This window comes from Harmonia axyridis, chromosome 2, assembly GCF_914767665.1.
Source record: "Harmonia axyridis chromosome 2, icHarAxyr1.1, whole genome shotgun sequence".
Lineage (NCBI taxonomy): Eukaryota > Metazoa > Arthropoda > Insecta > Coleoptera > Coccinellidae > Harmonia > Harmonia axyridis.
In genome coordinates this window covers 62125051-62140196 of record NC_059502.1, presented here as the reverse complement: position 1 = coordinate 62140196, position 15146 = coordinate 62125051, and the positions used below count along the sequence as shown (strand labels likewise).

At 36.4% G+C, this 15146-nt stretch overlaps 1 protein-coding gene across 2 annotated transcripts in view; it reads right to left on the bottom strand.

Moving 5' to 3' along the window:
* LOC123673575 overlaps window positions 1–15146 on the bottom strand; it is a 493067-nt gene that overhangs the window by 170790 nt on the left and 307131 nt on the right. For both annotated transcript variants that reach the window (XM_045608159.1, XM_045608160.1), the window contains exon 6: window positions 4303–4320. In XM_045608159.1, coding sequence (XP_045464115.1) covers window positions 4303–4320 — 18 coding nt within the window. The remainder of the gene's footprint in view (window positions 1–4302; window positions 4321–15146) is intronic.

Sequence of the window (15146 nt, the reverse complement as noted above, 5' to 3'; positions counted from 1 at the left end):
AATTGCCGTTGGCAGAAAAAAATCAATATAAATTTTCTATCAGATAATACAATTTTCTTTTAAACTCATTTAAGGACAAAAAAAACATCAACTGAAGGGACATTGTTCGGGCTTCTACACATCGATAAAACAGGACTGTGAAAATGGTGCTGTGAACTTGGGACACTAATCCTAAACATTAAATTAGATCTCGGTTCAAGTCCAGGCACGTTGAAATCCAAAAGAGAAAGTAACGATGCTGAGTCAATATGATTATTGATCAATTTACATGCAAAAGTAGCATCAGCAATTTCTCTTCTTTTTCTCAAACTAGCAAAATTAAACTCCCTTAACAAAGACTGATGGTCGGGATGAATAGGATAAATATTATGCTTCTTAAAATACAAAAACTTCAAAAACTTTCTCTGAATAGATTCCAACGCTGAAATGTATTTATTGTGATATGGATTCCACACCACACTGCAGTATTCAAGCTTGCCACGCATTAAGCAGAAATAGATTGGATAGCTCTTAGATTTGAGAATTCCCTGCAGTTGCACAATAGAAAACCCAAAGACTTGCAAATGATATTTTCGATATGAGAACTGAATGACAGCTTGCGGTCGAACAAGACGAACAAGTCTCTAGTTTCAACAACCCTTTTCAAAGTTTTACCCTCAATTGTATAGTCGAACTCAATAGGTGAGAGTTTTCTGGAGTAACTCATTACTTTACATTTCTCTATATTTGAGGGTTATTTGTTAGATGAACACCATTCAGAAAAGCGCCGGATATGCAGGATGACACAATCAGCTATAGTGACAACGATACATTGACGAATATGAGGAACAGTAGCGGTCCCAGGTTGGAACCCTGTGGAACTCCAGAACAAGCTACAAAATAATAAGATTTTACTGCTTCATATTCAACATACAACCGCTTGCCACCGAAATAAGACTTCAAGAGCAACCGAAGGTCGACAGAAATACCGAACCTCGCCAACTTTCTCAAGAGATTTCCTTTCTTCTAGACTTATTTTACCTCCTTGAAGACATGGAACTGGAGGGAGAGCTGGATATGGTCTAGTATGCCCTCCGGAACGCTAGAAGAAAGTTAGAAAAGAAATCCCCTTGGACTGGGGTATTGAAGTCTAGTGTGCCAGAGGGCACACTTATTTCTCTGAAGAAATAAGATCTTTTTTAAAAAGGTCTGATTTTCATCAGAGCTGTTTTTACCACTACTTACACCATCTACAGCTCTCCCTCCAGTTACATGCCTTTAAGGAGGTTACATCTTCACTCATACAAATTTCTCGTTCGTAGCATTTTTTTGCGTTGGTGTGCAATGGCGGAACATACTGTGACCAGGTGCTTAGGAGTTTTTCTCCCTCCCCACAGAATTTGCACAGATCCCAGAGCTCGAAAGGATGAAAGCTTAAGCTCATAGTCGAGTCCAATGTAATGTAATGTAATACCTACGAGTTTGAGGAGTGAAGGTTTATAATTTTTATTCAATTACAAAATTGAATGCTCTTTGGGAGCTCATTAAAAATAATTTGAAAAAACAATTGTTGAGAAAACAGATGATTTGTTTGAGAATAGTTCTCTTTATTATTATTTTAGCTTGTTTGATATCAGACGAGGACAGAACTACACTACATCCATTAGTGGATATTCATTAAAAGAAGGAGGTTATTGTTTGCTGTTTCTTTTTTTTTGTAGTTGTAGTGGAGTAGCTCAAGCTAGATTTTGCCCCTAAATGCTATAGGTATACGTTTTCTTTCAAATGAAGGCACGATTATTATTATTGTTACTACTATCAAAATTTATTATTTTCTGATGATTACGATTAAGAATATTTCTGCATGAAAGGCTGTTGAACAGGAGCATAACGATGGTGATTGTTGTCTGTCGATACTTTACACTAGCTCCTGTTGTGCTCCTCAAACCATTGGTGTACCATTCAATGGTATTCATATTGAAAATTTAGGTGCTGTCTTCACTTTCGTTTCTTCGGATCACATCAACGTTCTTCTTTATTCTTTTCTCACTTTCCTGATTATTTCGACAATAGTAAGATTCTCTGATGAAACATCCTCGGTTAAGAGGACCGACGATTTCTGACTTTTCATTCACATCCAATTGTAATTTGTGCGAAACATTTTTTTAAAATGTACTCAAAAACATTCGGAAAAATTGATAATTTCAAAATTGTGCAGGCATTATTCGAGAAATCAAATTCTGGAAAAGCTCTCCGAAAAACTAGATTACAGAATAAAGGTTCTGTTGTCCATGTAATATTTTTTTCCGTGAAATATCTATTCTAGATTGAATATAGAGTCGGGCTATATGGAAAGTCATAAATAATAGAATAAAAAACACTACCAGGTTACCAAACACCATTGGCCTGTCTGAGGAAAAATTTAACTGCTACTTTGCCACTATTGCAGAGAGATTAAATACGCAGAAAACCGATCCAGGAAGTTGTGACACCCTCTTGAAGAACAAAAAGGTGAATAGTATGAAATCCTGTTTCCTGTTGCCAACAACGAAAGATGAAGTTATGAGAACGGTTTCGGAGTTTAAGAACAAACCCTCAAAAGATATTTATGGCTTTTCGGTGAGATTACTCAAGGAGACGATTGACTATCTGGTGGACCCACTCACACATCTGATGAATGCTTGTCTTGAGCAAGGATATTTCCCGGATGAATGGAAACTGGCAAGGGTATTACCTGTGCATAAGAAGGGAGAAAAAAATCTATATGAAAATTATAGGCCCATATCTATACTGCCAGCGATTTCTAAGGTTCTCGAGTCCCTAATCTAAACAAGATTGCTCTCGTTCTTGGAGGGGAGCATGTTGCTTTCAGGTCAGCAACATGGCTTTAGGAAGGGAAGATCTACGATAACGGCCATGATCCAGATGACAGAGTTCATTATGGACGCACTAGACAGCACAGATGAAGTGATGTTAACCTGCATGGATTTGAGTAAGGCTTTCGATTGCGTGGAACACCAAAAACTCTTATCCAAGTTGGAGTATGTTGGGGTCCGAGGGCCAGCTCTTGGTCTGATAAAATCCTACTTGCACGATCGTTACCAAATAGTGGACCTTGATGGAAAAACATCTTCAAAATGCAGAGTCACCCAAGGAGTTCCCCAGGGATCGGTGCTTGGACCAATTTTATTTGCCCTTTACATCGATGACTTGGTGCATAATGTTGTGGTGGATGACGTAGTGCTCTTTGCGGATGATGTCTCCTTTCTAAATAGAGATAAAGTGGAGGGTTTACTTCAGGCAAAATCTAAAAAGTCCATAGATGATGCTGTTGGGTGGTTCATAAACAACAGTATGAGTGTGAATGCTGATAAAACGAAGGAGCTCGTAATTACAACCAAACGATGGAACAAAGATAGTATATCCCTTCTTGGATTATCAATCAGCGGAAACCTAGGTTGGGATCAGCATGTGAATGAATTGTCTGGTAAACTTTCGACAGCACTCTTCGCAATTAGAAATATAAAGAACTCTCTCACAGAAAAAGAAGCCCTGATTGTGTACCATGCTCAATTCCACGGACGGATGACCTATGGCATCATTCTTTGGGGGGCGTCTTCGGAAGCGGGAAGGATATTCCTGAAACAGAAAAAGGCTATCAGAATAGTAGCAGGGGAAGGTCGGATGACAAGCTGTAGACCACTTTTTAAAAAATATGGTATACTTACTGTTCCGTGCTGTTACATCATGGAGTGCCTCCTATATGTGCATGGGAGCGGAAACAGGTTCCAGAAACACTTGAGCGTTCACGGTCACAACACGCGTTTCAAGGACAAATATGTACCTTCGTTACATAGACTGGAGAAAACGAGAAACATGCACATATATAACAGCCTAAAACTCTATAACAGACTACCGGATAGCCTGACATCACTACATTATAATGCCTTCAAGAAAAAAATAAAGAGCTTGCTAAAAGAAAATGTATTCTACTCGATGGATGAGTTTCTGTCCCATAAATTCTAGTCATTCCTATGAAAAATTGTGTATTTTGCCGTTGATTATATCGTACTGTGAAATTTGTAACGTGTGAACATGTATTTATATTTATTATATACATTTATTTTGACAGCATCTGTAAATACTTGAGATGAATATATATCTATCTATCTATCTATCTATCTATTGCGTAAAACACTGCCGAATAAATCATTGAATCAAATAGTTCATAATGTAGCTTGTAGTTTGAATGGAGGATTCCAATTTTATTTTGCTCTGGCACTTACCCAGAAGTGAAGAATATAGATGAAAAGTCCTACTCACCTATCATAGTAGTAGTCCCTGAAACATAAGAAAAAATAATTATTAATAAATAAATTCATTTACAACTTGGAATTGAAGTCGAGTATAGAGATTCAGTCAAAATATAATTTCATTGAATCAAATATGTTTGAAAACAAGAAATAATTGGAGTTTTTATTGCCAGTTATTATTTCTCTTTAGAATCCTCTAAAAAACATTCGAAATAGGCTACCAGCTTAGTCAAATATTAATATTCAAGTTTTACGCAATTAGAACAAAACTAGATACTGACATTTGAAACTTTATTACTTTTAGCATATGAGGATGAAATTAATCATGTTGGGAACACCGTTATTATGATGAAAGAAATGTCAAAAAATGGGGAGAGAAGCTGAAAAAGCGGATAGTCAATGAACGCAACACAAAATTATGAAATGTTCATTTTCACATTTTATGCTTGAACAAACAAAATGAAAAGAATGAGATAAAGTAATGAACAGATACAACTCTGAAGGTTCTCCCAGAGCAACAACAATTTTTGAAGGCAATACTGATGTATCCGAGGAGATAGAGAAAATAATTCAGATGGCAAAAATATTGTTAGTCTCAAGTTATTTTATAATTTTCATTTGTATTTGGATGGAAGTCTTGAATGATAAGAAAGTAGAGGAGTCACCTCCACTTAATTATTCTCATCGAAAAATTCTTAAAAAGATTTTCATGATCCAAAAGCTACTACCAATACCGAATGAAAACAAAACTAGGATCAAACATATCTGATATGATGCTGTCACATCGGGCAGAAGGAGAAATAATAGCATCTTCAATAGATGGACCTTTATAGGATTTCAAATGACTGCCTTGTCAAGCTAATCAGAGAGGAAGTCCCAGAAGGAGGACACTGTGACGTTGACATCTGATCAGGCTTTACAATAATAGGATTAACTATCGATCCACCTCTTATAGATGATGCTGAAAAATTGCAGCGAAGAGTGCAGTCTGTCATTGCCTACCTACTTGAAGAATAAATTAAATTTAATCAAGTTTGTGACTAGCAGTTAGATGTTCGTTTAAAATCCAAATACTAGGTTCAAAAAATGCTAGAGCTGTTGACTTGCCTAGTTAATCAGAACTGGAAATTATCCACTAAATTGTCATAATCTTAAGTAAGATTAATATTTAGGATTTCATTCACACACCTACTGATCGACTTTATTTCCCTTATTTCTTGAAATAAAATATTCATTGGTTATTCATTAATCCTGTGGAATGATCACTAAAAAATTTACCAAACTTACAATGAAAGGTTGTATTCGGCTATTTTATTCTGGTAAGGCTTGCTTTTTATAGTGATCGTTAAAAAGCGCTTCCTACTCTGGCCAGATATGTTGAAACTTCTGAATAGTTTCAGCGACATTCAACCAACTTTTATAACTTTAGTTCCGAGTTCTTGTTTCCTTAATGGATAAGTGTTAGCACCTCAGTTTTTATTCAAGAGGGTAAATTCTGTTTTCTTAATTTGATGGATGGCCATCAACGTTGATGGTGACTGAAGAGTTGTGTTATGTTATTTTATTTTTCGGGGACTATCTGTAGTGATGAATATTTGTGAACTATTGTAGAATTATTGATAGAAATCGAGAATTATGCTTAAATAAAGTTTGTTTTTTTTTAGAGCTATAGAACTTTAAATTGTAATAAAACTACGATGGATTATTCGATTGACATGAATTTTATTTATCCGCAAGATAATCTTGTGGCATTATATTTTAAATATGATTTCTGGCATATGACCGCCACGGCTGGCTCGGATGTAGTCCAATCTGGATGTCCAATTTTCGATGACTTTTTCCAACATTTGTGGCCGTATATCGGCAATGACATGGCGAATGTTGTCTTCCAAACGGTCAAGGGTTTGTGGCTTATCCGCATAGACCAATGACTTTACATTGCCCCACAGAAAGTAGTCTAGCGGTGTTGAATCACAAGATCTTGGAGGCCAATTCACAGGTCCAAGACGTGAAATTAGGCGGTCACCAAACGCGTCTTTCAATAAATCGATTGTGGCACGAGTTGTGTGACATGTTGCGCCGTCTTGTTGGAATCACAGCTCCTGGACATCATGGTTGTTCAATTCAGGAATGAAAAAGTTAGTAATCATGGCTCTATACCGATCACCATTGACTGTAACATTCTGGCCATCATCGTTTTTGAAGAAATACGGACCAATGATTCCACCAGCCCATAAAGCGCACCAAACAGTCAGTTTTTCTGGATGTAACGATGTTTCGACATACACTTGAGGATTAGCTTCACTCCAAATGCAGCAGTTTTGTTTGTTGACGTAGCCATTCAATCACAAGTGCACTTCATCGCTAAACAAAATAAAATGAACGTAGTGCGCGATACTTATTCCGCACAGAAACATTATTTTCGAAATGAATTTGCACTATTTGAAAGCGTTGTTCAGGCGTGAGTCTATTTATGATTAATTGCAAAACCAAACTGAGAATAAATCACTTGACAGCTGTTAAATCGGTCGCCATCTTGAACAGTAATGCCAACTTAAAGTTATATACCTCGAAAAAAACACCCGTTATATGGTCAAAAGTCTCTCAGAAGATCAGGGAAATCCAGAATCGTATTAAAAAAATCATATTATCCGGAATGAAAGTAGACGAGCGAAGTGGTGTGAAACTCCTCCACCCAGGAAATGAGATAAGGGGAGTTCCCCCTACGTGTTCTGACCACAGAACGTGATGTTGACTTTTCGTAATCGAGTGTGAAAAGTTTGATTACATACACCATTGGCGTCGCTAAGTGTAAACGTAGGTTTTTTATGAATCTGTCGAGTAGGTTCGAGATTTAGGGGCATCTAATTTATGTTTACCGGTTTGGTAGGTGTTAACTCGAGATTAGGTTAACATATTTCTTATAATGGTTTATCTACTACTCGATTGTCGTTGTTATTAATCTGTGATCAACAATTAATGTGATAGATGGAGAATTTGAATTTGAATGTAAGAAATAATAGAGAATAGAGATTTAATTTTTAGCAACAATTGTTTTGCCACACTGTGGCTTCATCAGACTACATTTTTGACTGATAAGAAATTATTTTGTTCTATTTCATTTATAATGAATTTCCGCCAAGTGAGGACTGAATCCATTTTATATAGAGAATTCATGACCATAAAATGAGAAATTGAATTTTGATTTTCACTGAACTACTCACAATTGTGTAATTTCAAACGTGTATTGTATCGTCGTACATAATTCATAATCATTAACTGATTCTAGCCAAGTAGCTTCGCAGAAATTAATTATTCTGAAAATTCTACTGATATCATCTGGCTTATTAAAGGGTGCTTTTCCAAACTGATAATAAAATAAATAATAATACAGAAAAGAACTATTATTAAACTGAATTTTTATTATTATAATGTGATAGCTAATGATCTAGTAGATAATTTCAAGGCATCCATTTTTTCAATATGATATCTGGCATATGTCCGCCAAGGCTATCTCCATTCGATCAGTTCAATTTTTCCCAACTTTTTTTAATGAATCTACCGCATGGCGTCAATGGTGGCTTAAATATTGGATTGCAATACTTCAATAGGTCAGTGTCAACCTGTGTTGACATTTTCAACTTAGGCAACACTAATCGAAACTATTCTCATCGATCACTCTATAATAGCCTAATGGCCAATTGCACATTTTATCTAAATATTGATTAAAAATTTAAATGTTCACTACATTCTGATTTCACTTGCACCATCTTTCAAATGACGTTTTATGTGTCATAATCAATGTTTACACCATAGAGTAATAAACATAGAGGGAGTATACGCAATTTTTACGTATCCCCAACATGGTAAGATCACGTTGTCGGATTGTGATATTGTGGTATTTTCAAAACCACAATTTTACTATATCATTATGAATGTATATTATATTGAATAGAATATATTTATTTGAGTGATTCTCGAATGATTTAGCAAAATTGAATATTTGGAATCCGATATTTCTTCTGAGTGTCAAATTTATGGTATGCAGAATATTTATTTTTTCTATATCTACCTGCTGAAATCCAAGGTTTGGCAAATATTGCTGTCCTAGTGTCATCCGTTCTTTCACGTCGTTTGACGTGCTTGAAGTTTGTTTCTTGAATTTCTGATATATTTAGGTATTCATACCAATACATTTTGAGTTAATATGAAACATTGATTCACTATGGGACATAAGAAGTGCGTTATTTGTGGATAAACTCGCGAATTGAGTGAAATATCGTATCACTGATATGTTTTCATTTCCGCGCGCTTCATGTCAAATTCGATAGTTCATGTTGGGGTCAAAATTTGCATACTGAAAATGGCATATGGTCCCTCTATCGATGATTATTACTCTGAGGTTTACACTAAACAGGCATAACCAACCATAGACATTATTTCTCCTTGGACATAACCTGATTGTCACATTGTGTGTCTGTGTTCATTTTCGTTAGAAAATTCAAAATTGAAATATGAATTCAGAATATTGAGTTTGAGTTAATGATTATTCATAATAAAAATGTAGGCTTGGTTAATCGATCGTCTAGAGGTATGATTCGATTACCTGGCCTTTCTTTTCTCCGTGACTTTGTTGGATTTTTTATAATTAAACACTTTTTAATTATTTACATCTATTAACAAAGTCACAATTATACAGTACAAACTCAGTATTGAGAAGATCCTAAAGTCCTAAGTCTTAATTACAAGTTTCTCACTACGGTACTGAATTTCGTCTTTAACTCTTATGTTAATTACTCGAGTCGTCTTCGATATTTCACGCCTTTGTCTTATTACAAGTTTCGGTCGTCTCGTCTTCGATTCATTCGCGACTCGTCTTAATCTTGCCCGCGAACCGTCTTTTCGTCTTACGTCTTAAGTTGACCGACTGAACTTACTCTTACTTCGACTTAGACCAAACTTGAACTTTACTCGTCTTCGACTTAGCTTGAACTGACTCTCGACTCGAACTTACTTCGTCCCTTCACCGCAACTTACCCCGTCCATTCTGAATATCCTTCCCTCCTTCCGGCTTGACCATACCCTTAGGGAAAGTACCATTCCCTAGTACAATAAGAGTTTTGCCGTACCGCCCACAAAGCTCTTCGCGGATTCCTGGAAATCGAATATTCTCGAAGGACTTTAACCTGATGCACAGATCTGACACATCTGGTATGACCGTGTTGTCTTCGAACTTTGCCAACCCCCCCAGTAAATATATTCAAGATTTACAACTCCATGACATATCTTCCACACCTCGAAGAATAACACATCGTTTTTACATTATATGTACAATAACAATTCGTTCCCTGTAAATTCATTGAAACTGTCATGCCCTCGACACTTGAAGAAACTAATAGGTCTCCAAGTATTCGGTTGACCATCACAATTATTTACAGGGAACAATAACTGGATCTTACATTAATTCATAATTCATTTCGACCTTGGCACCACATAAGCACAGAACATTATACTAGAGAACTGAAATTCTTGATTTCTCTATGATTATTGTCGAAATTTTGCAACGTTGCCAAACATATCTCCTGGTTAGCTAACCATCGGTAATTAGCAAACAGTGAACTCGGTAGAAATTGTAAACTTGGGTTAGTACTAAATAATGATTATCGAAACAATGTTTATTTTTTGAACGGTGCAACTGGCCCTAATGGCCTTATAGGATATCAGACATGCCTGAATGCTCGCGGCGATGGGTTCGATTACGAAGAAAAAAAGATTACTTTTTTTTAGTACGCAAATAGCTTTGAGATAAAATAATAAACCATTGTGTTGAATTTTAGAGATGTTCAGTCACTGGAATCGCCGAAATGATGGAAGCTTTTATGGAAATAGAAGCGACCCCAGCGTTCCTTGGCACTCTTCGATCCCCGTCGGACGATTCGTGAATGAATAATTTAGCGTATTTCCCATTGACCGTTTCCAATTTCACACGTTATCCCATTATCGCGTGAAAGTGACATATGCCAGTTAAATGAGGTTCACGCCACTCAATCCGACCGACAGCCCGCCTTCTTTCTAACAAAACATTCGCGAATCGATCGGGTCTCGTCGCATCTCTGGGACCCCCCCTCGATTTCCGCCCCTGCCCTTTGGCAGATCGAGTGTTGAATTTGGGTAATGAAATTCTGGGGGGGGTTTTCTATTCGGCTCGATGTCGACCTAATTTTTTTTTCTTCCGGATCCCACTGAACGCCGATTGTCGGCGGAAGGTTCGATTGGGGGTAATTGGATTAAAAACAAGGAGGATTTCCGGTTATCAGTATCTATTAGAAATTCTGGCGTAGATTATAAAACACTGAGAAGGGCAATGCCGTCAAGTCGATATTTACACGAAATTTCCATTGAACATTTCAAGTCTGGAAACATAGGATATACGGGTCACCCTTTCAGTTATTGTGACCATCCAAACCAAAAATATTTATTACAAATCGTATCTATGTAGGCTTGGTTAATCGATCGTCTAGAGGTATGATTAGATTACCTGCCTTTCGTCTTCTTCTCCGTGACTTTATCGGATTTTTTAATATTTAAACTCTTTTGAATTATTTACATCTATTTACAAAGCCACACTTATACAGTTCAAACTCAGTATTGAGAAGATCTCAATTACGTCTCAATTACAAGTTTCTCACTACGGTACTGAATTTCGTCTTTAACTCGAGTGTTAATCACTCGAAACGTCTTCGATTATCACGTCTTCGTCGTACCTCAAGTTTTCGGTCGTCTCGTCTCTAACTTGTTCGTGACTCGTCTTAATCTAGTCCGCGAACCGTCTTTACGTCTTACGTCTTAGGTTGACTGACCGAACTTGACTCGTCTTAGACTTGCCTTGAACTTTACTCGTCTTCGACTTAACTAAAACTGACTCTCTGCCGATTAGAACTACCCTGTCTCGAATATCGATCTCCCTTCTTTCGGCTTCACCACACCCTTAGGGAAAGTACCATCCCCAAGTCCAATAAGAGCTTTGCCGTACCGCCCACAAAGATCTTCGCGGATTCCTGGAAATCGAATATTCTCGAAGGACTAGAACCTGATACACAGATGTGACACATCTGGTACGACCGTATTGTCTTCGAACTTTCACAACCCCCCAGTAAATCTCTTCAAGATTTACAACTCCATGACATATCTTCGACACCTCGAAGAATAACACATCCTTTTTACATTATTTGTACAATAACAATTCGTTCCCTGTAAATTCATTGAAACTGTCATGCCCTCGACACTAAAAGAAACTAATAGGTCTCGAAGCATCCGGTTGACTATCGCAATTATTTACAGGGAACAATAACTGGATAATACATCTATTTTATAATTTTCAACTGTGCTTCCGCCGTTTCGCAATAGATAGCTGTAACGGTAAGTGATAGTCGAAATAAATAGATCGTAGATGTCATACAATAAGCTTAGGTTTTCGTAAACATAACGCCATCGAAATATTAGATGATTTTTATTTGCATCATAAAGTTATTCTCTATTGAACATGTAAGCTTACGAGCCAAATTGTCGTCATTTGCGGGAGGTTTTTATTGTCTGCTTTGATTTGAAGAATTTTGTGGCTGAGGCTCATCGAAGGCTCTCAAATACTTATGGTGAGGCCGCTTTTAGTGAGAGAATTTGCCGAGAGTGGTTTCAACGCTTCAAGGACGGTGATTTTGACGTCGAAGACCAGAAAAAAGGTGGAAAAGAGAAGGTTTTCGAAGATGCAGAATTAGAGGCATTACTCGATCAAGACGAACGCAACAAGAATTGGTAAAGTCATTGGGAGTGACGTAACAAGCCATTTCAAAACGCCTAAAAATCATGGGAATGATTCAGAAACATGGAAATTGAATGCAAAGTTGAAGCTGGGAGATGTTGAACGGCGTTTGTTTGCTTGTGATCAGCTACTTGCCAGGCAAAGAAGGAAGGTATTTCTGCATTGCATTATGACTGGAGATAAAAAATCGGTTCATTACGATAATCCCAAGCGCAGAAAATCATGGAAATATCCCGATCATGCTTCCACGTCGAACTCCAAACCGAATATTCACGGTTTCATAATCATGATCAGTATTTGCTGTGACCAGCTCGGCGTAGTGTATTATGAATTGTTAAAATCGAATGAAACAATCACAGGCGATCGTTTTCGAACGCAATTAATGCGTTCGAGCCGAGCATTGAAAGACAAATGGCCGCAATACAACGATATATGATACACTACTGATTTCACAGTATGAAATGCTCGACTCCATGTTGCGAAAGTGGTCAAGACATACTTGGAACCTTTGAAAAGGAAAATCCTACCCCACCAGCCGCAGTCTCCAGACGTTGCTCCCTCGGACTATGACTCGTTTCGATCAATGGAACACGGCTGACCAGTCTTATGAAGAAATGAAAAATTGGATCCATTCGTGAATCGCTCCATCGCTTATGATGACCAGTTTTTTCAACGCGGAATTCGTACGCTGCCCGAAAAATGGGAGAAAGTAGTGGCCAGCGATAGACTGTACTTTGAATCATAATTGTATAACCAGTTTTTCACAATCTTCTTCTCTTCCTCTTCATCAGCCACTTTTTTCGCTACTTTTTCACAATAAAGTCCCGAATTTTGTAAAAAAAATATGTTGAAAGCAAAGGTGTACGCCTCTGTATATATGAATATCGTTTGATTCGAACAAATAGAATCCAAAATTTAGGTCACTTTAACAATACCTTGAATGTTTCCGAAGTTATTTGTTATTTCATTCGAACTCGTCAAATCTTTCAGCTTTTCGCAAAACATTGAGAGTACCTAGAACCATTCGCATTAAAAAACGATTGCTTCAAAGTCATATATGAACATTCAGGAATAACGATTCGTCTGTGCCTAAACTATACCATTAGCAAAGTTGGGAATGGTCGAGAATAGCACTCCAGGAATGATCACGTACTTTGCAACAAGTTGTCAGGGATAAATATAATTCTAGCTATCGATTCTAGTAGAACTCCGACATAAAATAATTTCCAGTATAGTTCATCAAGACATTATTTACCAGATATGGCGTATACAGGACCAGACAGCAATCTAATGAAAAATTGTCACCGGCTTATTTTTCCGAATGTTTCGTATGTTGTAGAATAGCACCTTCTAAACAAGAAGAACGCCTTTAGAACTAGAAGACTAAGAAAAAAGACCAGACTTTTTCGAAATAATTAAATAACTAGATATCCTAAATTAGATAAAAGATATCTTCACTTGTTCTCGAGTTACAGAGCATTTCTTGAAATATGACTTTCAAATACATTTATTTCGCTATATACCTATATGATCCGTTATCCATAAAAATTAGTGTAAAAACGTTGTGTAATTTTTCGAACTTCTCGAACAGAAGCCAAGATATAGCGAAATATTTGAAACAGTCATTTTTCAGAAATATCCATCAACTCGAAAACTATTATATATATATATATATATATATATATATCCATGATTTGCTTTTTGATGTCTTTTTTTCTCGAAAAAAGGAATCGTGGATCCTTTTTTCTTATAGTTCTTGAGATTCTCTCAGTGAGCATCGGATATGGGACACCCTGTACAATGTCTTGTACAATAAAATAACAATAAGTAAACTCCAACTCTGTATGAAATTTTCATTTCATACAACTTTTTGAAAAGTTTTGTAATAACAGCTCCTCTTAATATATTACCCTGGGTATCTCAACAACTGGTGATAGCAAAGCCAATACTGATTGCATTATAATAGTGTACCCGGTCTAAGAGTAGATAATGACAAAAAATTGAAAAATTCCACGGACAACTTTTTTAATTACAGGATGAATTGTGAACTGAACAAGTTTAATTTTGAATAATCTTTGACTCATTCCGTATCCAAAAATAATTTTCATTAAAACCCAGTCTTAAATTATTACCTTATGAGTAAGCAATATTTGTCGGACAAAAGTGTTTATTTAAAGATGTTTTCCTACGAGAAATCTTACAAAGAAATTCTATTTCTCAATTTCAACACTCTGTATCTCGAAAACTAATCATAGGATTGAGTTGGACCCATTAACTTTCTTGTTCAGGATGTCATATTCTACAACATACGAGAATTTCAGTAAAATTAATCGTTAACAACTTTTCCATCACGCTGCTGTCTGGCCTTTTTGGCATCACAAAATCTACAACTGACCACTTTCAGTTTGAATTTGATACCCAATTCACACTTGTCAAGAAGCTAAAGCAATTTACTAAATCAAGAAAAGAAATTCAATTACTTGCATCTTTTGAATTGCTGGATTTAGTACTTGAGCAAGTGGTGCATAGTTTAGTCCCCCACTCCTGTTCACCGATTGAACATTACAACTAAACACTTGTAAACAAGTCAATTTAGGAAAGTACCTAATTTAGCATATATTGTGCAGAGGGTGTGTTTTCATTCGTTGAAACCATGTCAAATTTTGAAATTTCTTTTTGAAATTCACGCATTGAAATGTATGCAACAATATACAGGGTGTTTCCTAAACATGCGGCAAAAATTCAGGGGGTTGTTCCTTGGACTATTTTAAGCATGTTTTGTCCTTGGATGATTTTTGAAAAACCTCTTTGTTTCGAAGATACAGGGCGAACAACATTTTTCATATTTTTAAAATTAATAATAGTTTAAATAAAAATGCGTACCGCACTGCGTTTACTAAGTAGGTACAATTTATTCTTAAATTTGTTTAACAACATTCCAATTACTAAAAACGGCCAGTTTTTTGACTAAAAATTGATAAGTGCAGATGGTAAAGGAATACAGATTAAACACGGTTTTCATTTGAATTCGTTTT